This window comes from Melanerpes formicivorus, unplaced genomic scaffold (genome assembly GCF_026170545.1).
Source record: "Melanerpes formicivorus ecotype bairdi unplaced genomic scaffold, bMelFor1.0.p_v2 SCAF_40, whole genome shotgun sequence".
NCBI classification, from domain to species: Eukaryota; Metazoa; Chordata; class Aves; order Piciformes; family Picidae; genus Melanerpes; species Melanerpes formicivorus.
Genome location: NW_027142392.1, coordinates 3,707,745 through 3,734,575, shown reverse-complemented (window position 1 = coordinate 3,734,575; position 26,831 = coordinate 3,707,745). Strand labels below are relative to the sequence as shown.

Genomic DNA, 26,831 nt, shown 5'->3' with positions numbered 1-26,831 from the left:
CGTGGCCATTCTATTTCACTGCACTTGATTTTCATCCTCCCTCTAGGGGTTGTTCCACCAGCCAGCACCAGTATTGCCTGCAGTGCTCTCAAAGAGACAGCCTGTGCCAATGGAGGTATCTCTCACATAGAAACCACAGAATCATTTAGGCTGGAAAAGACTTTCAAGATTATTGAGCCCAACCATTAACCCAACACCATCCAGTCTGCTTGGTCCCTCAGCACCACACCTTTTAAATACCTCCAGGGACAATGATAAAACCACTTCTCTGGGGTGCTTGTTCCAGTGGTTGATAAGCCTTTCAGTGAGGAAATTTTCCTCAATATCCAACCTAAACCTCCTCTGGTACAAGTTGAAGCCATTTCTTCTCATCTTATTACTTGTTACTAGGTAGAAGAGACCAACACCCACCTGACTCCAACCAAAAAGCAAGGTCTCCTCTGAGCCTACTTTTCTCCAGACTAAGCAATCCCAGTTCCCTCAGCCACTCCTGCTCTCTATAAGCTACCATGAGATAGGGGAGTTTTCAATATTAAATCTGTGCTGTGTCAGGAACTGGCTGGAGGGCCGAGCCCAGAGAATGGTGGTGAATGGTGCCACATCCAGCTGGCAGCCAGGCACTAGTGGTGTCCCCCAGGGATCAGTGCTGGGCCCAATCCTATTCAATATCTTTATTGATGATCTAGATGAGGGGATTGAGTCTGCCATTAGTAAGTTTGCAGATGACACCAAGTTGGGAGCAGGTGTTGATCTGTTAGAGGGTAGAAGGGCTCCGCAGAGGGACCTTGACAGGCTGGACAGATGGGTGGAGTCACCATCCCTGGAGGTGTTCAGAAAAGGATTGGACGTGGCACTTGAAGCCATGGTTTAGTTAGTCATGAGGTGTTGGGTGACAGGTTGGACTTGATGATCTCTGAGGTCTTTTCTAACCTTATTGATTCTATGATTCTATGATTCATACAGAGTAGATCAGTGACCTGAGGTAGTTTTTTTCATGTCTAGGTCATTGCTCCCCCAGCATCCCTTGCCTGTCTTTGTTACTTGCTCCATAAGCTCTTTGGCATAAGGTGTTCACATCTGATATGTCTGTACAGAAAGTAGCACAGCTCTCTGCTGGGCCTCTGCATGCTCCTGCATTACAGTAATGAGATGACCTTAAGAGTGTACTGGGCAACAGCAGCCATCTCTGATAGCCTAGTCCCTGACTGCTGGGTGCTCGAGGTTTGCTTAACACAGACTCAAAACTGTACTTTCCATGAATGCCTGAATCAGCAGCAAGCTGTGGACATGCTGATGTTCTGGTGACTGATATCTGCATGCCAGGGCCATTGGGGGCAGGCAGGCTGACTGCAGGCTCTGAGGTTGCCAAGCTGTAACTCAATCCACCCCAGACTTAAACAACGCTGAAGAAGTGCCACTTAATTTGCAAGTCCTTCCCTGGTGCTTTAGCCACTAGTGTGGACCCAGGACTAAGCCAAATACTATGGTTTTGAACCCAGGAAACAGCCTGGCTCAGAGGTTCTCCTAAGCACTACTCAGAGGGAAGGATCAGACATCTGGAGGTTGTCCTGATGCAAGGAAGTCCAAACTCTACTAGACTGCTGTTATGGCAAGCCAGTAGAGGTGGCAGCCCCAGTCTCAGAAATGCTGAGGTAAGACAATCTGTGTTCAGCAGGACTGTGCTGGGGATAGTCTCTGAGAAGCCTTTTTCTCTGGCCTTCACACATGAACAGCAGCATTCCTGAAAACACTGCTTTTAGCCTACATGAAGGCTGAGGTTCTAGCTCAAGTGTAGCTTACCAGAGGCATGTTCAGAGCCATGTTAGTGGGTATTTTGGAGTGAAATATGAGGCTTTCAAAGCCTTTTTATCTGTAACCTATCTCAGAAGGAAAAAGAGAAAAAAGCCTTTGTGGGCTGGGAAAAGCTCTGTCTCCACCTTTCAGGCACACAATGTGAAGGCAATGCATTGCACACAATGACCATTAAATCATGGAAAGCAAATCCATCCACTCAAAAATTCCAGAGCTCAAGGGTTTGGTTCTCAAATCATTCATACAAGCTCAGGAACAGGAAAAGTAACAATAGAATCAGACCCAGAATCACTGCTATTACATTATCAGTAGTCCTGAATGAAAGGAAAGCTGAGGATTTTCCTATGAGACATGACAGAGCCAAGCTTGCTACAACACCAAGCAAAAGAGACTCTTCCCTTTGTGTAGGTATGCAAGAAAACCAGCAACAGTTCTCAAGCAGGTAAGATGAGCCCAGTCAGGAGGTTTAGTTCCTCCTGGTGCAGCTGCTGCAGCTTATTCCCTTTTCTCAGGAAAATCTCTTTGGTCACATCATCCCAGACATAATTTCCACAGTCTTTTGTGCTTCCACAGATACAGGAGACAGCAGATTGATTACTGGATAGGGCTGCCTTAAGGAGTTACAAACTATTGATGCTTACCTGACTTTCACACTTAAGTGATAGATAATAGTGTATCAGGAGCTGTCTGTGGCTGTGGTGGCCTCTTGTAAAGGTAGGCATAAGTTCAGCATCTTAAACATCAGCATCCTGTCAAAGCTTCTGAAGAACAGAGGTTGCACTTGTCACTGCAAGACATGAAGGAGTCATTTTCAGTTAACCAGGAGGAAATAAAGCTGTCTGAGGAGTACTGTAGTCTTTTGAGTTCATGCCTCACTCTTGTTCATTCCTCACTCTTCAAGCTTTGCTTTAGTAGCTCACATCCTTTCCTACAAAGCAAGCTCTGTGGAATGAAAATTGGGGGGAAAGAGATGGGGTGTGGAGGTAGAGAGGGAGACACAGACATGGCATGTGGTGTAGTCCATTGTAGTCCAAGAATCCACAGTCACATCAGTGATTAAGCTGCAAATTTGGGAGCAATTTTTTAGTTAGACTTGTCACCCTCTGGTGTGTGTGTTTGCATCTGTTTGTGCCTACACACCACCAATGCAAGAAAATCATTACTGGGCAGCCTTTGCAGGAGCAAACACCTTGCTTGTGTACAAAAACACCCCAACACTGCTGTCCAGCAGAGTGTGCTTGCTGATGTTCACAGAATGGCATGGCTTTTCATGAGCTCAAGCATTGTCTCAACAAGCCCAAAGCTCTAGCACTTCAAAAAGAACATTAACAAAGTGGAATCTATAACAAACTGCCTTGTCAATGACAGACAACAAAAAATGGTTGTAGAGGATAGCCATGGGTGGTCTTCTCTACCTTGCATTTCATGCTTCACTTAATCTTACCTCTTGCTCCTGCAAGCTTTACCAAAGCAGAAAACAAACAAGATTTTGGTTCAGTCTCAGAAAGCTGTCACACAGGTAGCTGGCAAGAGAACGTGTCGTACGGGTTGCACATTTTGACCACAGGTAACAAGCCAGTTTCTGTTTCCTTCCAGTTGTGTGGAATTTCAGGCACTAGTTGGCTGGTGGGACTTGAAGCATCAAAAATGAGGAACACTTTGTTATAACTGGATTTGGTGAGGCCATAAAAAAAAAATAAGACTCCACAGATCTCCCTTCATCATGTGTTAATTATAAGTAACATTGACCATTAATCTCTTTGGTTTTATGTGTTAAAAATACCTTTGGTTATGAGTAACAGGCTCTGCTGTGACACAGCAATCTGTCCTAGCTGTGCTTTGCCAAGGAACGAAATGTGACCCAAATTGCCCATGGTCCATCAGCCAGGACAGATTTCCATTTTACAGTGCAAACTGTGAAAAACAATACAAAAATCCTAATAGCTATTGGGTGGCAGATGAGAATAGACAGGGCGGTTTTACCAATCTTTTCCCTACTCTTCCTGTTCCTCCCAGCAACAAGGAAGTGGTTGTTGATCTCTAATGACAGCCATAGCACTCTTCTGAGATTGAACACATCCAAGTGCTGGGTTCTATACGTTGGCCACAACAACCCCATGCAGCGCTACAGGCTGGGGTCAGAGTGGCTGGAGAGCGGCCAGGCAGAAAGGGACCTGGGGGTGCTGGTTGATGGTAGGCTGAACATGAGCCTGCAGTGTGCCCAGGCAGCCAAGAGGGCCAATGGCATCCTGGCCTGGATCAGGAACAGCGTGGCCAGCAGGAGCAGGGAGGTCATTCTGCCCCTGTACTCAGCACTGGTTAGGCCACACCTTGAGTACTGTGTCCAGTTCTGGGCTCCTCAGTTTAGGAAAGATGTTGACTTGCTGGAATGTGTCCAGAGAAGGGCAACAAAGCTGAGGAGGGGTCTGGAGCACAGCCCTGTCAGGAGAGGCTGAGGGAGCTGGGGTTGCTTAGAAGTAATGCAGTCTTGAATTTCAAAGCTACATGAGTTTCCTCTCCTCTGAAGCTGTCAAAGCTTTTAGAGGCATTAGATAATATTTCCAAAGCTTTCTCTACAACTCTGACTATGAAGAGTTGTAATGAGCTTGCTCCTGCTGTGCAGCCTAAATCTACCCTGCTCCAGTTTCAAACCATTGCCCCTCATCCTGCCTTTAGGAGCTCTTCTAAACAGTCCCTCCCCAGCATTCCTGTAGATCCCCTTCAGATATTGAAACGCTGCCATTAGGTCTTCCTGGAGTCTTCTTTTCTCAAAGCTGAACAACTCCGACTCTCTCATCCTGTCTTTGTAACAGAGGTGCTCCAGCCCTCTGATCATCTTTGTGGCCTCTTCTGGACCTGCTCCAGCAGCTCGCTTCTGGTTTTAGCGAAAACCAGTGTTCTGCTCTTGCTCAACTTTGAATCTTTCAATGTATATGAACCTTTCAACCTTGCTGTGTTGAACTAAGCAGATTCTCTTGCCATCTTTTGTCAGCACTGTTCTTTCCTGGCAATTTCCCTCTCAGAGCTTTTGGAATCTCCCAATTACCATCATTTCCTTCCCCTCATTTAACCTGCACGTTTAATAGGATGATGTGTACCCTACCTGGCTGCACAAGGAGCCATGTAATTAGCAAGGCAGTTGAAACACATTTGGAAAGCCAACTTTGTTGCAGTCACTGCTTGTCTTCAAGAGTTTTAAAAGCTCCACTATAAGGCAGGTAATTACAGGCCTATTTCAATTAACACGAGAGGTCCTGTGCAGACTTCATCAGTGCTTTCTGGCCTGAGTGTTGCCTTTTTAATTGAAGCACCAATATTTTTCGAGACAACAGGTCTCCATAGCTAATCCCAAATCCACTCAAGCTTTGGGAAAGCAGTTATCTTCTTCTTCAACCTGGCTGACATGGGACAGCCACTCTAACTAGATGACAGTATCACCAAGATTGGAAGAGACCTCAAAGACCATCAAGTCCAACCTGTCACCACAGACCTCATGACTATAAACCATGGCACCAAGTGCCACATCCAATCCCCTCTTGAACACCTCCAGGGATGGTGACTCCACCACCTCCCTGGGCAGCACATTCCAATGACGAATGACACTCTTGGTGAAGAACTTTCTCCTCACCTCAAGCCACTAACTGAGCTAACATTACTGCTTATTTTTTCCATGTGTGGCAGTTCAAAGAAAGGACATCTGAGCAGAGCAGGGCTCCTGCTACTCAGTGCTGCCAAATAAGCTGTTCTTTGCCTGGTCAAAGGGGCCAGGTGATCACAAGGCTGATGTTAGATGCCTGAGGAGGTGTGTAAATCTTCAGTCCCTTTGAGGCCTTCAGCCTTTAATGTTTCCAACAGGAGAAACAGTATTTGTCATCATGGCAGGTCATTTGGTTCCCAGGTTTGCAGCAGTCTGCAGAACTTTCTGTGAGTCTTCAAGTCGAGCTCCTGGCACGGTTGAAGGACTTTCTAGGGCAAACGGAGACTAAATCAGTACCGTGAAGAAATAGAATGTAATGCTTGTAAAGCGTGGAGAGCCACCCTAATTCTGTCAGTGTCCAGAATGGAACAGGACAGTGATTTCACCAGTGTGCTTTCAGTGCAGTGATTGCACTGAAAGGGAAGAGAGCTGAGCACGTCCTTATCTTTCTGCAGTCACGTTTTGCCGACGAGCTGGGAGAGCAAACACTTTCCTTCTGACTGTTTGAAATGCTGTTAGAAAACAAGACATGGTCAATGTCAAGCAAAGTTAAAAATACAATAGCAAAGCTCCCAAAATGCAGGATTCCTAGGAAGCTGCTTTGCATGCCTCTTCTTCCAAAAATATTACAAGGTAGGCATTGGGGCAGAGCTTGCACAAGAACCATCAGCCTCCAGCTTGTGTCATCAGTGTCCTTGTCATTACCATGCAACCTGGGGTCCATTTTCTGTATGTTCAGCAGACCCCAGGGAGCATGCAGAGTCTCATGTGCAGCCACTCCAGAACCTCTCTGTTGAAAAGGATGTGATTTTGGTGGTGCCCTCCTCAAAGGACAGTCTGGACAAACACATCTGTGTGCTTAGAAATAGACTTGGAGTTAAATGCTGTGTTGGGTGGACATGCCATTTTGTTTGACTATTTAGCAGACATCTTGATTTGTCTCTTCAGAGGATTTCTAAGTCATTCCTTGTGAGCTGGCACTCAAGCTTCAAACCAAGCTTCCTTGACAACCTCAATTCACAGAAACCATAATCTTCAGTACATTCTTGACCTGAGATGCTACCTTTCACCAATGGTTCCTTGAAAGGCTGTATGTCCTTTTGGTAGGTTATTTAGTGTCCATGATCAACCATCCACTGGCTGCTAGAAATTCATTCCTGAGCTGATGGATCCTCCTAATATGACCATGCTGAGCAGTACCCAAAGGCTCTCAAGCCCTCATAAACCTTGGGGACCTTTCTGGCTAGGAAAAAAAAATGAATTAAAGAAACTCAAAAGCATACAGGAGAAAGGCTGAATGACAGTCTCATGTGTATCCACAACTAGAAGATCAAAGGGCTGTCTGATTTTCTTTTAGTAACATGAAAATTAACTTGGTTTACTCTGTTAGATACAAATCTTTCAGCAGCAGTTATATTTTAAGCCACGTTTTCACATGCTGGCAGCAAATGTGTGTCTGCCTCTGCAGATCTGATTTTGGTGGAGAGAAGGGATTTCTGTTTGCCAAAATGAATTCTGAAGCAAAACCCCCCATCAAAAAATGTGTGGGCAGTGGCTATGGTATTGTCCCAGGACCCAGGAGGCAGCCTGTAGTCTGGGCTCTGTCACTGACTTGCCAAGTGACCAGATGCAAGACCAGTGTCCTGTTTACATGCTGGGATAATGGCAATTAGCAGGGGTCAATGCAGAACATTGTGTAGTGTTTAGGTGCTGGTGTCACCATTTCTAGACCAACCTTTCCTCAGGCCATGTCTGGGGCCTGGTAGAAACCCCATCATTAAAGGTTTTTAAGGCCAGGCTGGATGTGGCTCTGAGCAAGCTGATCTAGTGTGAGGTGTCCCTGCCCATGGGGTGGGGGAGGTTGGATCTTGATCCTTGAGGTCCCTTCCAGCCCTAACAATTTTATGATTCTATAGGCATTACAAAGTCAATAAAGACTGTAAAGGTCAATGACAAGGGTATTTATGGCCTCAGCTATTGTATATTGCATCATATGCATCAGACCTGAGTATGGAAGCAATATATTTTAGCCACTAAATGAGGAAGGAAAAGCTTTGCTTCAAGCGGTTATGCACAGTAAGAACACCATGGAATGGATTTGATAAATGTATCCTGATTTCTGCCTTTTTTTTTTTTCTTTTCTAATTATCTGGGTGACATTTTCCTTTGTAACAGATAAAGTCTTTAGCATCTGCCCATGGCAACACATGGGCAGCGTTTCAGAGCTGCTCTCAATTGCATTTGGATACGTCAGAGAATTTGTAAGAGCCTCATGTCTCTCCACCTGCCAGGGGAGAGTGGAGTCTTGGCCCTCTTCCAACACTAAATCCATTTCCTGGTAGCCAGCTTCACTTTCTGTAAACCAGAGAGGACTCTCTGCCCGACACGCGAGGCTGAGGTCATGCAGATCAGAAGCGGTCTCTGCAATGCTGAGTGTCTGGTGTGTGATTTGATAAAGGCTCACTCAATGCTCACAAGAGGCATTCTAGAGGAATCTGCCAGGCTGGGTGATAGAGCAGATTTGCTGGTCCCCAGCCAGTCACCTCAGCTAGAGCAGCCAAGGAGGGGTTGGGGAAGTGAAACATACTAACAGGATCTCTCCTTTCAGCTTACAAGGAAAAGATGAAGGAGCTGTCCATGCTCTCCCTGATCTGCTCCTGTTTTTACCCGGAACCTCGCAACATGAACATCTATAAATATGATGGTGAGTGACTTTCACTGGAAATTATCCTGCAGGTCAGGCAGCAGGGCTACTGCTGGGAAATGACTCAGTTCACCACCCCAGGCCATGGTGTTAGGCAGTGGATATTTTGCTGATTTAACCTCTTATTTGCTGGTTTTATCTATTACTTTCTACTGTTTGTGTTATTACTTATGATACTGGATTTTTTTCCTCCTAAGGACTCAACTCTTAAAGCTGTCCCTCTCCTACTGAGCTGTACTTTTCCTACTCCCCATCTGAGAATTCCAACTCTTCACAACTGACATAACTCCCGAGGAAACCAAGACAAGATGAAAGCACGCTTAAAAAATTAATCAGCTTGGGCACTGCTCGCAGGGGGTGTGAAACGGCACAAAACCCCCAATAAGCTCCCAAAACTGCTGTAAATTTTTATCTTTATGAGATTAAGGTATAATTAAGCTATTACAGATAAAATGGAATGCACTTCTCCTGAGAACAGTTTTCAGGCCATAATCCACCACTGCTTTTCAAACGCCCATGGCAAAGATGCTTAATCTTTTGTTTGTGCTTCTGATCCTACGCTAAGGTCTGTGCTGCTGCTCTCCTCAGCAAACTGCTGAAGTATTATACTGAAGGGCTTACCATTTCTCACTTTATTCTGCAGACATGGAAGTGAAACAAATCAACAAACGTGCCTCAGGCCAGGCCTTTGAACTGATCTTAAAGCCTCCATCTCCGGTCTCAGAAGCACCACGAACTTTAGCTTCTCCAAAGAAGAAAGAGCTCTCTCTTGAGGAGATCCAGAAAAAGCTGGAGGCTGCAGAGGAGAGGAGAAAGGTATCATTCCTTAAAATAACACTAGCAATTAAACCTGACTTACCACACAGAACAACAGCCAAGTTTTCAGTCCATTTCTGTGTCTGCCATTGCTGACACAAAGTGGCCCACATGGACAAAAATTACTAACACGGTTGAAAGTTTATCTCCTTCCAGGAGCTTGCAAAAAAACCTCACTGGTTTTGATGCTTAGGAAGCATGCATCACAAAATACAGATAGCTTCAGGCAGGAGGTTCAAATATAAATGCTTACTGTGTAAATGAGTGGTCATGCAGAGCATCTATCATAGCCTCTGAAAACCAGTGCAGCTCTTCTGGTGTCTAAGAGATGGATGTGCAGTTCAAATGGTCTGGGCTACCAGATCTTGAGTGCTGGTAGTGCTCATGGAAATTGCCCACAAAGCATGCCTGTTGCCTAAAATGTCCTATTTATGCAGTATGGAGGCATGTGAGCACTGAACAAAAAGCCTTCTGGACTATTCACCTCACACTTGACTGAAGATGCTAGCACGGTGCAGCTACCAGGAGAAGCTTTTCTAGCAGACAGTCTCAGCAGTGCTGAAAGTTGGCTTTGTGGGGTGATCTATAGACTAATTCTTCCCTTCTTTATGACCTTACCCATAATGGTAAAACCCTTTTTCATAACCAGTGTTGGTCACATAGGGTTTAGAAGGGTTGTTACACCTTCTTCACAAGGTGTGCACAGCAGGAAGTCCACATTAACTATTTTATTTGGGGTTTGTGGTGACTGATGTGTTTGAAGAGGTCTTTATTTGCTCTAAGCTGGGGGTGGGTGGGTATTTATTTGGTTTTGTTTGATTGTTTGTTTGGTTTGCTTTGCTTTTATTTGGATGGAGGGTTTTTTTTCAGAAGACAAAAGGATGAATTCCAGCTCAGATAAATTGTAGGATGACAGGCAATGCCAGTGAGACACTGCCAAAGGCAGCCTGCATTGCCAACCTGAAAATGAGCAGTGTTTTGTGAGGGCCCAGCGTTTGTGGTGCTGTGCTGCACCATTTCTGGCTGCAATGGCCACAGGAAAGTCAAAGTATGGTAATATATTGTCCTGGTTAGCCCATGTTTCCTTTTGTTGTGGCCCACAAGGAGAGCCACAGACATCAGAGATGCTTCAGGAGCCATGGAAGGACTTCCTGTGTCTTTCAGCCCGGTGATTGATGTTATTTTGTGACCAATCTACTTGCACCAGTTAAAATGGAGTTAGAAGCCCCTTCCACCTGTTCATGGAGTCCCTAGCAGAGGGTATCTGAAAAAGAAATAGGCTTAGATGTCTCTAAGCCTTTCATTTCTCTCTTAAACAATGTGACTTGTTACTAAAACTGACATTCACAGAATCTGTGCAAGATAGGGACAAAAACATATACAGAAGTCCAGAGGCAGCAAATACACCACAGGCAGCACATGGAGCAGCTCCAACAAAAGGAGTTCCATTCTGCTTTCACTCCTGGCAGACTTGCCTCCAAGAAACGCAGTGGAAACTGGTGTACAGCAAGCTGTAAATCCATTGAAGTCAGAAGATCTAGATTACTGACAGGTCCTTAAAACCTGGCCCTCAGTTCTGATTTGCAGTGAAGTCTGACTAGCCTGAACCTCACTAAGATGAGCGCTGAAGCATTGCCACTTTTGCCGTTCCTGCTGCCTCGCTACCAGGAGACTATGCTTCTAATGCACACACATCAGCAGCACTATTGCTTCTTTCAAAGCAATCCTCCTCAGGTGTGGTGGGTTGAAAATTTCCCCCAACATTAAATTGCCAGGCCAGCCCAGCTGGAAGCAAATGTAGCTATATTTACAAGCAAAACTACAATCTACAATGAAATGCAATGATTATGTACAAAACACACAGTATTTACTATATTTATAGGCATTTGCAATGTATAAACAGCACAAGAACCCCACCCCCTTGGACCAAAAACCAGGGGAGTTAATAGCTTCTCTTTCCCTGCCCCCTCCTTACCCCCTGGACACAAAGGGAGAAGAGAAAGAGCAGGGAGTTGCTTTTGTTAGGATACCCAGCCACAAAGTACACAGCCAAGGTCAGCAAAGCCAAGCAGAAGCAAGTTAGTGTCTCCCAGAGCAAGGAAGCCAAAAAGAGAGAAAAAGTTAGCCTGTACAGCCAGCTTATGTTTGTAATCCATCCAATGGGATCGTTTAGAATCATAGAATTAATAAGGTTGGAACAGACCTCAAAGATCATCAAGTCCAACCTGGCACCCAACACCTCATGACTATTAAACCATGGCACCAAGTGCCACATCCAATCCCCTCTCGAACACCTCCAGGGATGGTGACTCCACCACCTCCCTGGGCAGCCCATTCCAATGGGCAATCACTCTCTCTGTGAAGAACTTTCTCCTCACCTCCAGCCTAAACCTCTCCCCTGGTGCATCTTGAGACTGTGTCCTCTTCTTCTGGTGCTGGTTGCCTGGGAGAAGAGACCAACTCCCTCCAGGCTACAATCACCCTTCAGGTAGTTGTAGACAGCAATAAGGTCTCTCCTGAGCCTCCCCTTCTCCAGGCTAAACAACCCCAACTCCCTCAGCCTCTCCTCATAGGGCTTGTGCTCAAGGCCTCTCCCCAGCCTCGTTCCCCTTCTCTGGACACGTTCAAGTGTTTCAAAGTCCTTCTTAAACTGAGGGGCCCAGAACTGGACACAGTACTCAAGGTGTGGCCTAACCAGTGCTGAGTACAGGGGCACTATGACTTCCACGCTCCTGCTGGCCACACTATTCTTGATGTTTAGATGAAAAGTTTAGAACTTATCATTATTTTCCCTTTCACATCCAATGGTGATTTATTTCCATTCTACTACTGTCTGCTCAAGTCTGTGGAAATTTTCCTAGACATAGCCTGAAACTACCACATCAGGTATTCATTTCTGCAAAAGGACATGACTACATGACAAAGGAATAGGCATTTGCACAAGCAGCTGCCCAGAAATACGAGCTCTCACGCACCCAAATGATGATACACCCCAAAGACTCAATCTGTGAAGTGCCTCTGCACCAAGTGCAAATACTCGTGTCGAGATACGGACACAGAATGAAATGGCAGCAATTAAGAAGCCTGACATTATGCATGCTCTTGGTGGGAAATAGAAATTGAATGTCCCAGAGATTTCATTGCATTGATTTCATTACTGCTCATTTCTTCCTAAAGAAAAACTCATTACACCATAAACTGGTAATCAGGGACAGCAGCACAGACACCTGCCCATCTCGTCCCCTCGGTACTCTGTTCATTTTGAATGAATCTATAACTGAGTTCTTTTAACTGACAAGAACCTCCACATTAGCACTGCAGCAGAAATTGCTGAGGAAGGAACAAAGAGAAGAGGAAAAACAAACCTTCATTGGTGGAGTCACCATCCCTGGAGGTGTTCAAGAGGGGATTGGACGTGGCACTTGGTGCCATGGTCTAGTCTTGAGGTCTGTGGTGACAGGTTGGACTTGACGACCCTCGAGGTCTCTTCCAACCTTAGTGATACTGTGATACATCCATGTTAAAATCCCTGTTGCTCTCACATCTCAACTGTTGCCTCCATTTTTTGGCCTGAAAAAAATAAACATAGAGAGTCTAGTGCAAAGAAGGATAAAAAAGCAGTCAGAGGAATAGCAAGCCTTACATAAGATAAATTCAATAGTCTACTTTTCAGCTTGGAAAGAGACAACAGATGAAAGATAAGATAGAAGCCTGGAAAGTCATGAATAGTAATGAGGAGATTAGTAGGAATAATTATATTCTCTTTCACACAATCCAAAGGGGAAAAAGCACTCAATGAAATTATCAGACAGCCATTTCAAAACAGAGAAGGGAATCACCTTTTCATGTGTTGCTTAATCAAGCTGTATTTGTTGTCACAGACTGTTTGGAGGTTATTAAAATATCATTTCCATGAGATAATAGCAAAATCGATAGAGCAGTGTCTTGTAGGAAGGGATTAGGTTAATTCAGCCTCTGGCTTGGAAAATATGTAGCTTGGTGACTGCTGAAAGACAGGAAGAGGTAGGGAGGTAGGTAGGGATGTAGGTAAGGAGGGAGGGAGGTAAGGAGGGAGGGAGGGAGGGAGGGAAGGAGGGAAGGAGGGAAGGAGGGAGGGAGGTAAGGAGGGAGGGAGGTAAGGAGGGAGGGAGGTAAGGAGGGAGGGAGGTAAGGAGGGAGGGAGGTAGGTAAATAGATAGATAAGGACCAGGCAGATTTGCTCAACTTCATAGAATTGGTTGCAAAAGACCTTTAAGATCATTGAGTCCAACCATTCTCTAGCTCTACCAAGTCTGGTGCTAAACCATGTCCCTCAGCACCACGTCTCTGCTTCTTTTAAAAGCACCTGCAGGGATGGGGGTTCAACCAGCCTGTTCCAGAAACCTTTCAGTGAAGAGGTTTCTTCTCATATCCAATCTAAAACTCCCCAGTACAACTGGAGGCCATTCTCCCTTACCCAATCACTTGTTACTAGGGAGAAGAGACCCATCTCCACCTCCCCAAAACCTCCTCTCAGGCAGTTGTACAGAGCATCTGCACATTCCCTGAGCATCTTCCACATTCTGCTGCCAGGCAAACCAGCTGGACTTTTTCTGACATCCACTGTGGCAGTTGTTGCCATGCTTTTCAGTCTGTGCACAACAACTGACAGGCATGACTATTTCTAGATCGTGTCCTTTCAGCACTGTTCTAATGAAAATCAAGTATAGCGAATGGAGAAGAATTGCCTTTTGGGGGGACAAAAAATACTAATTGATCCCACACTCTTTAAGAATTAGTTTCTACTCTGCTAACCAGGTAGTGTTCATTAATAAATGTTCAAACTGACAAGAACACCTAGGGCTTCATTGCCTTTATGCTGGTTTCTGGTCATCATTCTTGTCTATTCCCTTACCAGATTTTACAAAACTCATTCCTTTTCTCCTTTTTTCTCTACTTCACTTGGCAGTCATGACCTCAAGCTCCCAGACCAAGCTCAGGGTTTCACCTGAGGCATCTTTTCCTTCTGCACCACACAGCAAGACCCATTTGGGCCGGTTGCAGATCTGCCCTTGCCATTTATAGACTCCCCTTTACAGCATGTCGTTAGCAGCCCATTATTTTTTTGGCACGTGTGAGCTGTGTTTTCCCCACCTTGATGGATGCTCAGAAAAATCTTTTCATCCTTCCCACTTCAGAAATTAGAGCATGGTGACATTGTAAGCAGCAGAAGTTTATTTCTTGCAGAATCTTTAACAGCCATCAATTTTTACCCATTCCCTTGAATGTTCAGCAGTTAATATCCTTTGATTGTACAGACTTTGAGAGCCACACGTTGAATTATACATCTTTATTGCCCATGTTCAGCTTACTAGCATTAAAACTAAGCACTAAAGGGATGCACATTTCTGCTAGACTTTGGATTATGGGAGGCAAGTTGCATGTAATTAAATCCTTTTAATGGCTTTGTATGGGAATGAAGTTTAATCCAGCACAACCCTCATGCTTAGGGCTACAATGCAAGCAAGAGAACAGCCATGGTTTCTAACCTCCATGTTGTTGGATAATGATTTATAGCCACAGGAGTTTTTAATATCATTTATAGCTACAGGAGTTTTTGATATCATTACTATGAAATGGTGCAAGATACTGTGCCCAGTTCTGGGCTCCCTGGTTTAAGGAGGACAAGGAGCTGCTTGAGAGGGTAAAACAAAGGGCTATGAAGTATTGGTGGTTTTCCTCCACCATTTCATACTTTTCTCTCCTTCTTTATCTTTCCTCCCATTTCCAGCCCTTTTTACTCATTTTCTCCCACCAGATGCACTTACCATAAGCCATTTAAAAGTGTATAAGAACATGGACTACCAAAGATTGGAAAATATCTTTTCTAGCACTTCAAACACAATCTTGAAAACAAACCTGGAAGAAAAAGCTTCCTACATATGTTGGAGTCCCGTGTCAAGACCATTGGAGTGCCAACACAGGAGTTAAAACCCAACACAAACCACAAAGGGAGTCTGCTAGTCCCAGCCCCACCAGATATTTGGAGTCATTCATTTACACATCTCTGGATGTGTAGTAGACGTTGAACAGACATAGGTGGCCAAGTTCTTTTTCCAAATGTGTTGGAAACAGAAAATGGTTTGGCAATCCAGTACCAAAAACATCAACTGCCTTCCAAATTCGTCCTAAGGGCTTTCAGAAACGGTGTGAACACCATTTGTGTAAGGGAAACAGGCAGACTGCCATCTGGGTGGGGTGCAGCAGCATCACAAGAGAGACATCCATCTAAATGGGACTCTGCCATGTGGATGTCTTGTGGTGGGGAGCAAGGGGGTCCCTGTGTTTTGAACCCTTGGACGTGCCATATGTTCAAGACCTTCACCATTTTGAGGGAGGAAAAGGAATGCTTATTGAGGCATATTCCAAAGAAGAGCCACTTTAGGGGTGTGAAGTCAGTTCCTGAGGTCTGCTTTAGCTTCCATTCAGACTCTTGCTGGCGCCAGCACAATTTGCATCCAGTAATCGCTGGATTTGGAGTATAAGGATTTTCATCATCATCATGAGTTAGTGGAGAAATTACTTTTTAATGTATTATCTGCCAGCATAGCCTTCAGAGCCGTGGGTCCTTTGATGCAAAACTCTAATTTTCCACAGTTCTCCTGGATTTATGATAACAAGAAGCTGTTCCAGAAGACAAAGGATTCGAATAGAAGTAAACAAATGCTGAAAAATGGGCAAGGGCCCCAAAGTCTCCAAGGCATTTTGCTACCTCCTGTTGAAAGCCAATGCTCTTTTAGAAAATACTGCTTACAGGCATGCTCCAAATCTTTTTCTTGTCATTTTTCTTATTTTTTTTTATTGCATCTCCACAGGCCCTGCACATGTCCTTGGAAGTGTCCAATTCTGAAAAGGCTTGATTGTATAACACATTATATACACATCTAGTGTGGGGTGTCCCTGCCCATGGTGGGGACATGGGGGAGGTTGGAACTAGATAATCTTTGTGCTCCCTTCCAATCCTGATCCTATGATTTAAACACCATTAAATGTTTCAAATTAAGAAGTCTGTCAAATTAAGAATTCCCTACTTAAATGTTTCATGGAAAAGGACATAACAGTTAAAGAAGTTGTGGAGGCTCCAACACTGAAAGTGTTCAGGGCCAGACTAGATGGGGCCTTGAGCAGCTTGCTCTAGCAGGAGGTGTCCTGGCCCATGGCAGAGGGGTTGGAACTGGTGATCATGGAAGGGAATGGAATGGAATAGAATATAGAATGGAATGGAATATAGAATGGAATGGAATAGAATATGGAATGGAATGGAATATGGAATGGAATGGAATAGACCAGACCAGGTTGGAAAAGACCTTTGAGATCATCACGTCCAATCTATCACCCAACACTATCTAATCAACTAAACCATGGCACCAAGTGCCTCATCCAGTCTCTTCCTATACACCTCCAGTGATGGTGACTCCACCACCTCCCTGGGCAGCCCATTCCAATAGCCAGTCTCTCTTTCTGTGAAGAACTTCTTCCTAACATCCAGCCTAAACCTCCCCTGGCACAGCTTGAGACTTTAGGTTGGAAGGGACCTTAGAGATCATCGACTCCAACCTTGTTGCCATGGGCAGGGATGCCTCAGACCCAGATTCAGCTCTCTGGTCACATTTGCAACATCTTTTGTCCTACACAACAGTTATTTCCTGAAAATTGCTTGCTCTTTTAATACACTATAATGGAGGTGGGAGTCAGAAAGAGCCTTTGTAAGGTACCAACCATTTCAGCAGACCATTCCCATCAGGAAGTGCTCCAGGGACCACAATTATGAGAAATAAGCCCTTAACTGCAACCAGGCTAGAGGTAAAAGCAAATACATTAAGTGACCAAGATGGATGAAAGTAGCTCTTTCCTCTGATCTCAAGCAAGCCATTACAGTCTTTCAAGGCCAGATATGTTTTACTGCAGTGCCCTGCTGCAAGATGTCCTGCTTGGCTTTCTCAGCCTCTTCTAGAATCTGCTGCATTTGCCTCATCAGTACATTTGGCTCTGCGTGTATCTTACCCTTCATTAAAATACCATTTTTCTCCTCCTCATTGGACCTTGCTCATGTCAGATAGACTCCACATGATAGAATTTAATGGGATTCATTGCTGCTAATTTTAATTATTGGCTAAAGCCCTTAATTCAGGCTTTAAATGAATTCATTTTTACAGATAACAATGGCAAGAGCTCATTGTGATCTGTGCTGAAATAATGCACTTAGCTTCCCGGAACCATTTTTCATCCCCTGTTTTCTGTCTGCTTCTCATGCTCCCTCTAATTTGTTGTATCCCAAAGCATACAGCTTGTTTATCATTTCCAAATCACCCCTCTGAAACATATTGTCTTTTTTGACTAGGCTTGCCTAGAGGGTGGCCCCAATGCTGCAAGCTCTTTGGCTTCTCTCCTAGGATCGGTGGTTTCGTGCTAGTAATGGGATGTCAAATAAATAACAAGGCTGCTGCTGCTGAGCACTGAGTTTGCAAAGAAGAACACCACAGCCTTGCAGATGGGTTGCACCTCTAATTCCTACCTGAAGTTTTCATCTGCCTTGCAAAATGAAACTTGAACTTCTGAGTAAAAATCAGGTTTTATTATTTTCCACAGAATAAAACCATTTTTCCCTTTCTAATCAGTGAGATGAAGCCAAACATAAATAACATGGGGGAAAAAACAAAACCACCAAAAAAAAAAAGCCAAACCAAACCATTACCTAAATTGCTTCTTTCACAACAGCAAGCTTCAAAGTCTGTTAGTAACTATCCAAGCATGTTAAATAGTGCAATCTGGGTGAAAAATGGAAAAAGCTCCCTTTTAACACTGTGCCTACCCTCAGCCCCCAGTCCCTTGTCTCTGCAGATGAAATGCTCATAGCTAAAAGCCTGCAGCTGTCAGAGGTTGAGCAAGCACTGCAGTAATTCCAACAACCCAAGGCAGTAACACATGGCAGAGGTGGTTCTTAGCAGAAGTGCTTCGGACTCCTCTCTGCTGCTACCTCAGGCACATACCCCACATTAGGGCAGTGACTCAAAGCCTCTCTGGTTGAAGCTAATCTGGTTTATACACAGAAGTGATCTTCCCAAACAGTGCATGTGACAGCAAAGCAACAAGCTGCAGGCAGTTGCCACACTCAGTGATCTATTGCCCTGCGAGGGTTACGTTTCAGCCACGTGTCTCTCTGTTTGCAGTCCCAGGAGGCCCAGGTGCTGAAACATCTGGCAGAGAAGAGAGAACATGAGCGAGAAGTGCTTCAGAAAGCTTTGGAGGAGAACAATAACTTCAGCAAAATGGCAGAGGAAAAGCTGATACTGAAAATGGAACAGATCAAAGAAAACCGTGAAGCTAACTTAGCTGCTCTTATCGAACGTCTCCAAGAGAAGGTAACCACACCATCACTCCTCACCTTAGCCTAGAGAGGAAAATCTAATCAACAGAGGTGTTGTGGGTAGCTCTGTTTGTTCCTGCCCTTGAGTAACTTTTAGGTTAGAGCCCTTGACACCTATCTAAGCCACCACCTTTGAAAAAACTTCTGTAATCACAGGATGGGTGAAGTTGGAAGGGACCTCTGGACATCATCTGGTCCAACCCTCCTGTTCTACAACTCTACAGGGCCATTTAGAGCTGGTTGCCCAGGACCTTGTCCAGAAAGCTTTTAAATATCTCCAAGGATGGAGACTCTACAACCTCTCTGGACAACCTGTGCCAGTAGCTTGATCATCCTCACAGCAAGAATCTGTTTCCTGAAGTTCAGACAGAACCTGTTGTGTTTCGGTGTGTGCCCACTGCCTCTGGACTTGTCATTGGGCACCACTGAAAAGATCCTGGATCTGTGCCCCCAGGTATTTATACACATTTATGAGATCCCCTGGAGCCTTTTCTTCTCCAGACTGAAGAGTTTCAGCTCTCTCAGCCTTTCCTCAAAGGAGAGACTGAGGGATGCTCCATTTCTTTAATCTTCACGGCCCTTTGCTAGAGTCTCTCCAAAGGGAGTTTGATTTTCTAGCTTTTAAGTCCTGAGAACAAGGGAAAGGTCACTTATGATTAGATATCAGCTTTTAAGAAAAGCCATGGATCAAATCAAACAACCTGCCCTGTGTCTATGCTCTTTGTTTCTCGGAGGAAAAAGATGAAAATAGACGGAGGGGAGGGGAAATAATAATGAAACAAAAATCTTTTCTATACCTCAAAGGAGGTCTGTTCTTCCCTAAGTCTTGCAACTAAAAGAGAGAGTATTTTCTTTTGGAGATTGCTAACACAGCCAGAGGAAACAGGTAAATCATAAGCACCAGGCAGGACCAAGAACACCCTTCTCCATAATAACCCTTCCATATAACAGAGGAAAACATGGAGATAAAGATTCAGGAGTGTTAAGGAAAAAATCAGTTAGTTCTGCATGAGTCACCACTTGTTGGTGAATGCCAATATGTTAGTAAATTGCCTAGCAGAAAGAAGACAGTTCTCAGGGGTGTTCACTGAGATCTCCTTAAGCACCTCTGCAACAAACGTCTCAGAGAGCAGGAAAGAAACAGCAGGCACCGAAGGATAACATGACAAGTAACCATGCAAATGGGATAGTTCTTGACCTTAAGAACCATGTTCAGATTCCTTCACATTTCTGCATTAGATTAATTTGCAGGCATATATCCCAAAGCTTATGAAAGCAAAGGGAAAAGCCAATAAGCCATCCTTGAAGTCCAAAAGCCACAGCAGTACCATGTCATACATGCATGAAATCCAGAGGAGGCTCCTGAACAACGATGGCAGTAACTCATTTGGGAACATTTGTTCAGACCAGTAATTAAAAGTTGTATGACCCTACAGATCTGCCCACACAAAAGAGCAAACCTTGTATGTGCAGGAAAAGGAGTGAGATAGCTGGGTCCAGAATGTGACTCAACTGTGGGTGGCCTGAGGTATTGGTGGCTAGAAGTTCCTGCAATCACAGACTACTTCTACAACCAGCAGTTAAAAGGAGCCTTGGAGAATAAGTCCCTTCTAAAGTCTAGCATCCAGAATGGTGGATCTTGTGAGATCTGAGATTTGCAGGTTCAGCTGATGCAATAAACTGTCTTGGTCTGTGACCCAGAGTATAACCCATACAGTAAAAAAGGTAACTCCTGCCTTCTATGAATATTTCACCATAGAAGACCCTTTAGTGCCTGGGAACACCTCAGGAGTGCCTGAAAATCAGATTAAAGGGATAGATGTTTGCTTCTGTAGTCACCTTCTGCTTGTCTTTTGATTGTCTGGGGTTGTTTTCAGACACAAAGAGGTAAAAGTCTGATTGTCTGACAGTTGAGAGAGGCATAAACCCAAAATTCTAAAATCCAGAAGCTGCCAAAAAATAGTTTTATAAACACCCCAAGTAGAACATTGCTAAATCCACTCGACAGCTGGTCAGCCTGACCACAGGCCCAATTCCACAGAAGCAGCTGAATATACATGGGCTCAAGCAACTCTAAATTAGTTCTGGCTGCTTTTGTAAAAGGGAAGAACAGCCTGTCTGAAAGTGGACAGAAGGACAACCATGTCCTTCCTCCATCACCAAATAACAGCTTCACCTTCTGGTCTATGGGGATGTTTGAGACGTCCCTACTAACTCACCTTGGTGCAACTGAACTCTTTGGTCTTTGTGGTTCCTAAGTGCTTCAGGTAAGACAGTAAGTAACACTTCTACAGGCTGGACAGATGGGCAGAGTCCAACAGCATGAGATTTAACGCATCCAAGTGCCGGGTTCTGCACATTGGCCACAACAACCCCATACAGTGCTACAGGCTGGGGTCAGAGTGGCTGGAGAGCAGCCAGGCAGAGAGGGACCTGGGGGTGCTGGTCGATGGTAGGATGAACATGAGCCTGCAGTGTGCCCAGGCAGCCAAGAGGGCCAATGGCATACTGGCCTGCATTAAGAACAGTGTGGCCAGCAGGAGCAGGGAGGTCATTCTGCCCCTGTACACTGCACTGGTAAGGCCACACCTCGAGTCCTGTGTCCAGTTCTGGGCCCCTCAGTTTAGGAAGGAGGTTGACTTGCTGGAACGAGTCCAGAGAAGGGCAACGAAGCTGGTGAGGGGCTTGGAACACAAGCCCTATGAGGAGAGACTGAGGGAGCTGGGGCTGCTTAGTCTGGAGAGGAGGAGACTCAGGGGTGACCTTATTGCTCTCTACAACTACCGGAAGGAGGGTTGTAAACAGGCAGAGGTTGGTCTCTTCTGCCAGGCAGCCAGCACCAGAACAAGAGGACACAGTCTCAAGCTGCACCAGGGGAGGTTCAGGCTGGAGGTCAGGAGGAAGCTTTACACAGAGGGAGTGATTGCCCATTGGAATGGGCTGCCCGGGGAGGTGGTGGAGTCGCCGTCACTGGAGGTGTTCAGGAGGAGACTTGACAGGGTGCTTGGTTACATGGGTTAGTTGATTAGGTGGTGTTGGGTGATAGGTTGGACGCAATGATCTTGAAGGTCTCTTCCAACCTGGTTTATTCTATTCTATTCTATTCTACCGCATATAGTAATTAATTCAACCCCACTCTTTCTTCCCTGTGCTTAGTCAAGCAGCTAAGAATACAAAGGGCAGACGTGAGCATGTGGGACATTTTGTGCTAGCCTTTGAAATTACTCTGTCAGGTGTTGAGGACCATAAGGCCATACCAAAGAAAAGTCTGAGTTCCAGAGCAGAACATAAACATCCAACAGGCCTCAGGTTGGTCTGGTGGCTGACATCCCTCCCAAGTTGCACCCTTTAAAGATGGATGTGCTGTGGAACAAGCTGTGCAAGAGCATCAAATGCACAACCTGAGTTGTCACATTGAATCACCAAGGTTGGAAGAGACCTCAAATATCATCAAGTCCAACCTGTCACCACAGACCTCATGACTGAACCATGGCACCAAGTGCCACGTCCAATCCCCACTTCAACACCTCCAGGGATGGTGATTCTACCACCTCCCTGGGCAGCACATTCCAATGGCTAACAACTCTCTCTGTGAAGAACTTTCTCCTCATCTTGAGCGTAAAATTCTCCTGGTGCAGCTTGAGACTGTGTCCTCTTGTTCTAGTGCTGGTTGCCTGGGAGAAGAGACCAACCTCCACCTGGCTACAACCACCCTTCAGGTAGTTGTAGATAGCAATAAGGTCACCCCTGAGCCTCCTCTTCTCCAGGCTAAACAATCCCAGCTCCCTCAGCCTCTCCTCGTAGGGCTTGTGCTCAAGGCCTCTCCCCAGCCTCATTGCCCTTCTCTGGACATGTTCAAGTGTCTCAATGTCCTTCCTAAACTGAGGGGCCCAGAACTGGACACAGTACTCAAGGTGTGGCCTAACCAGTGCAGAGTACAGGGGCACAATGACTTCCCTGCTCCTGCTGGCCACACTGTTCCTGATGCATGCCAGGATGCCATTGGCCTTCTTGGCCACTCGGCCACACTGCTGGCTCATGTTCAGGCAGCTGTCAATCAGTACCCCCAGGTCCCTTTCTGTTTGGCAGCTCTCCAGGAGCCTCCCTGGGCAGGCTCCCTGTTTGTCATCAGGAGCCTCCCTGGGCAGGCAGAGTGAGGCAGAGGTTTGATCATTATTTTCCTTCCTTCTTGATGTTTTCCAGGAGAGGCATGCCGCAGAGGTCCGTAGAAACAAGGAGCTGCAGGTGGAACTGTCTGGCTGAAGCACCAATGGCGGATGTGACCCATCCCCACCATTAGTAAACTCCCCCTGCCTATATTATGGATCATGAGATATCAGTATGGGAAATGTATGACATGGTTTAAAATAAATAAATAAATAAATGAATGAATAAAAAAAAAACAAAAACAAGAACTCAAAGAAAGAAAGAAAAAAAACAACAAACACAAAAACCACAAAACCAACTTTAAGAAAGAAAGAAAGAAACAAAACCCATTAAAAAAAAAAAAGAAAACACAAACCCAATGTGGTCTCTTTGCAGAATGATTTGCTTGATGTTTAAAAAACAAAAAACTTGGATCTTATTTTGTAAATACTTACATTTTTGTTAAAAAATACAAGTATTGCATTATGCAAGTTATTTCATAATCTTACATGTCCTGTAACAGGCTTCTGATGTTGTCTACTTCCACCGGGTTGAATTTGCTGGGTCTGTTCATTCGAAGCACTTCACGTCTAACCCCATCCCCCTGCGCCTTCCCTTCCCCAACCCACGAGGTCAGTAGTAGTTCTATGGTGCTAGAGACCAGTCATTGCCTAACGACCCCGGCTGCTTTGCCATCAATGAGCTTTGTTGAAACAGTGACTAGATCACAGGTAATCGTGACTTCATGTTCTGCTGCCCGAGACAAAAGGCTCTTAAAGTGTAGTTTCCTCAAAGGCGACTCAGGCGCTGCAGGACCCTGCGGCGCGCTGTCAAAGTCGAGGCTGGGTTGCCCCAGGCAGTGCAACCAATCCATCCGTGCAACAGAACACGAGCAAATGGGACCCATTCGAGGCAAATTTAAGAGGCACATTGTAACCATCCAGCTGTGACAAATCCTGGGCAATGCCAAACAGCCATACAAATGCTAATTGTAAAAGTGAGCTGCTTCCACCACTTGAAAAATTTATCGATGGAGCAACCAATAGATAGCATCAAGTGGCTTTATCTGTAGGTGCCAGGATCTATGATGCTTATCTGATGCTGCCACATTAAGTGTGTAATAGTACAAGAGGCTACCAAATATTTCACCTGGAACCCATGAGCCAGTTACTACCTTCTTGGTTTTTTGACACTGCTGACTTCCATTCATCATGAACTTTACTCTTCAGTGTTATCTAACCCTACCTAGTGACAGACATCTAGGATTAAGAGGGCTGAAGCAGGAGGAATGACTAGACAGGGTGCTTGTGCCAAGTACAGTATCACCAAACCTAACACATCGTCCCCAAAATAGCTGCAGTTTTGAAGTTGTCCCTGCCCCCCCTGGAGGTTGCTGCCTGCATATTCTACTCTTCATTAGTGCTATTTTCCTGTATGTCATTGTGAGCAAGCTGTGATTAATAAAGAATTGGGGTTCTGTGAACTGAAAAAGGGCTTGTCTCTTCTCTTGCTCCATTACTGCTCTGCCATGTGCCCGTCTGAGGTGAAAACCTAATGTGGTCATAAGAGCATGGAAATGAGACTTGAATAAGACCTGTTAATAAACCAAGCCTATTTCCCTGTTAACACAGGACTAACCCCTGCTGTGTGCTCTCCCAGCGGTGCTTGGGCTGGTTGTTTTTAAGGATTACTGTATCAACTGAGCCTTAAAATGTGGCCTCTGGCACTGAGTTTGTTTTAAAAGGAGAATTAGCTACACACACATGCACCCCTAATCCTGACTCAGTATGGGGGCTGAGGGGGCAACAAAAAGGAATCTAGGGAAAGAAAAGTGAATAATGTAACTGTGCATACATAGAATCATAGAATCATTTTGATTGGAAAAGGACTTCAAGGACACTGAGTCCAACCACTCTCTAACTCTCCCAAGGCTGGTGTTAAACCATGTCCCTCAGCACTACATCTCTGCCTCTTTGAAACACCTTCAGGGATGGGGAGTCAGTTACCTCTTTCATTGGAGAAGTTTCTTCTAACATCCAACCTAAGCCTCCCCTGGTGCATCTAAGGCCATTTTCTCTCATCCTATCACTTGTTACCAGGGAGAAGTGACCACCTTGACACAACCTCCTTTTCAGCTATCTGCAACAAGACTCTGGCTGTTAACCCCCTGATTTTTAGGGTTTACAGGATTTACCCAAATCACTAGGAAAGCTGCTGAGCTGAGCTATAACACCGGATCAGGCCCATTTAGAACTGGATGGGTGATCAAGAATTACCTCTAGGATTAGTTTTCCAAGTTAAAGCCACAGAAGTAGCATCTTTTATTTGCTCTTTCAGAGAGGTGGGCCAAGAGCTCCAGATCTGCAACAGCAATTTTCTAAGCCAAACTCTCTAAATTATTTCAGAGCCATGTTATGTTCTTGGAAGACTTTGCTTTGGGGTCAGAAAACAGTAGAAGCTGATCCAGGTGCAAGGCTGCAAGCTCTGTGCTCGAGGAATTGCAGGAGTACTCCAACTTGTTATGGCATCTGTGTTTCCTTATCTAAATTCCTTGGCTTTCTCCCAAAATTACCAGGAGCAAACCTGGCAGAGAAGCCAAAGAGCAAACTTAATCTGGATGTCATGGACTTCAGTGTTGCTAAGCTTTCAAAGTTGTGTATTGCTAAAAGTCCCAATGAAAAAGGTCATTCAATCAAGCTTATACTTCAATTTAAGGTCCAAGATCTTGGTTTGAGGGCTCTTGTGTTCTTGTTTCATTTCCTAATAGCAAGTCACTTACATTTTGCCCTGTACATTTCCTTAAAACATTCTGGTCATGCTTCAAGGCCTTCTCCTGTTTGTCCTGCTGGCTACACTTGCTTGGGGATCAGGCTAAGGACAAACCTTTGGTGCTGAGACCAAGCAGGGCAGCCTGCCTCACCTTTGTGAAGCTAAATTCTCTTCCCCCCCAAACAAGAGTGTCCACATCCAAAGTGCCCATTGGAATGGCCCCCAGCACAGACCTACCCCAGCACAGACCTGAGCATTGCCTGAGGAATGCTTCTCAGCAAGCTCCAAGTCTGCACCAGAGAAATGAGTGAAGAGCAAGACAGTGTGAACAATGCTGACTTATGCCAGAGCCTATGCTCTGCTCCTGTTTCAAGGCTCACTCCTTTGAGAGCATCAAGTCCATCCACTCACCCAGAGCTCACAATCCCACCACTACTGCTAAGCTACTACCACTAAGCCACATCTTCAAGCACCACATCCATGCATCTTTTAACTATCTCCAGGGATGGTGACTCCACCACCTCCCTTGGCAAATTCAGGTTCCATCAGACCTTCAAAGAGTTGTGGCTCTAGGGTTCATGTTATGAACCCAAGGTATGACTATGCATTTTGAAATCTTGTTTGCAAGCACACTGCACATTTAATCTACAATAGCAAAGAAAAAGGGAAATACCTGCAGAGCTGCAGCATGGTTGTTTCCTTACATTATTCCTGTTTCCCCAGTTCATTCTATTTTGCTTTAGTATTGCCTTCCTAGCTTCTCCCTGCTTGAGCTACCAAAAGCTTATTGGTGGCATGTGCCTCTCATGTGGGCTTATAGAGCAAGGACCTCCATGAAAAATAGTAAGGTATCCAAAACATGCCTTTTTAGAGTATTGCCATGCTGGCTGCTTGAAGTACCTCCATGTATTTTGTCCTCATTTCAAAGGCAAGTGGAGTGCTCAGGACTTTTACTTTGATGAACTGTAGATGCCAGGCAACACACCTTGAGCAGCTGATGCTGAGCTGGAGAGCATTTTTCTGCAGGACTGGAGGGAGCCTGGAATGCTGCCATGTCAACTTGCAGATGCTGCCTCCTCTCACTGAGGTACACAATGAAGGTTTAGCAGCAGCACCACATCAAGAAAGGCATAGCCAACCTGCGGCCTCCACAGGTCCCAGGACTCCCCTCTGAGAGTAGGAAGGGCTCAGTTTCATATTAGCTAACCCATAGTTATGCCAAGTCTGCTCTGAGAAGACAATCCAAGCATTCAAACGGGAACAATTCACTGGCTCCTGACACTTTCCCTGGTGGAGCAGGAGCCTGCTTTGAACCTGAGCTCTTAGTGAGCCAAACAGAGCACAAAGTGAAACATCCTGAGTTAGAAGATGAAGTAAAGGTGGCACCCCCACATTTCTTGGGGCTATGAAATGTTTGCTACAGGACTGTAAAGACTGTCACACTTCACGTGGTCCTAGTGAAGCCAGAAAATTTATGCTCC

The 26,831-nt window shown here is 45.2% G+C and overlaps 1 protein-coding gene across 1 annotated transcript in view; it reads left to right on the top strand.

Moving 5' to 3' along the window:
* Positions 1-24,072, top strand: part of STMN2 (stathmin 2) — a 47,074-nt gene extending 23,002 nt beyond the window's left edge. Inside the window, exons 2-5 of the mRNA XM_068158603.1 lie at positions 8,118-8,213; positions 8,857-9,029; positions 18,239-18,430; positions 22,639-24,072. Coding sequence (XP_068014704.1) covers positions 8,118-8,213; positions 8,857-9,029; positions 18,239-18,430; positions 22,639-22,698 — 521 coding nt within the window. The 3' untranslated portion in view covers positions 22,699-24,072. The remainder of the gene's footprint in view (positions 1-8,117; positions 8,214-8,856; positions 9,030-18,238; positions 18,431-22,638) is intronic.
* The last annotated feature ends 2,759 nt before the right edge of the window (positions 24,073-26,831 follow it).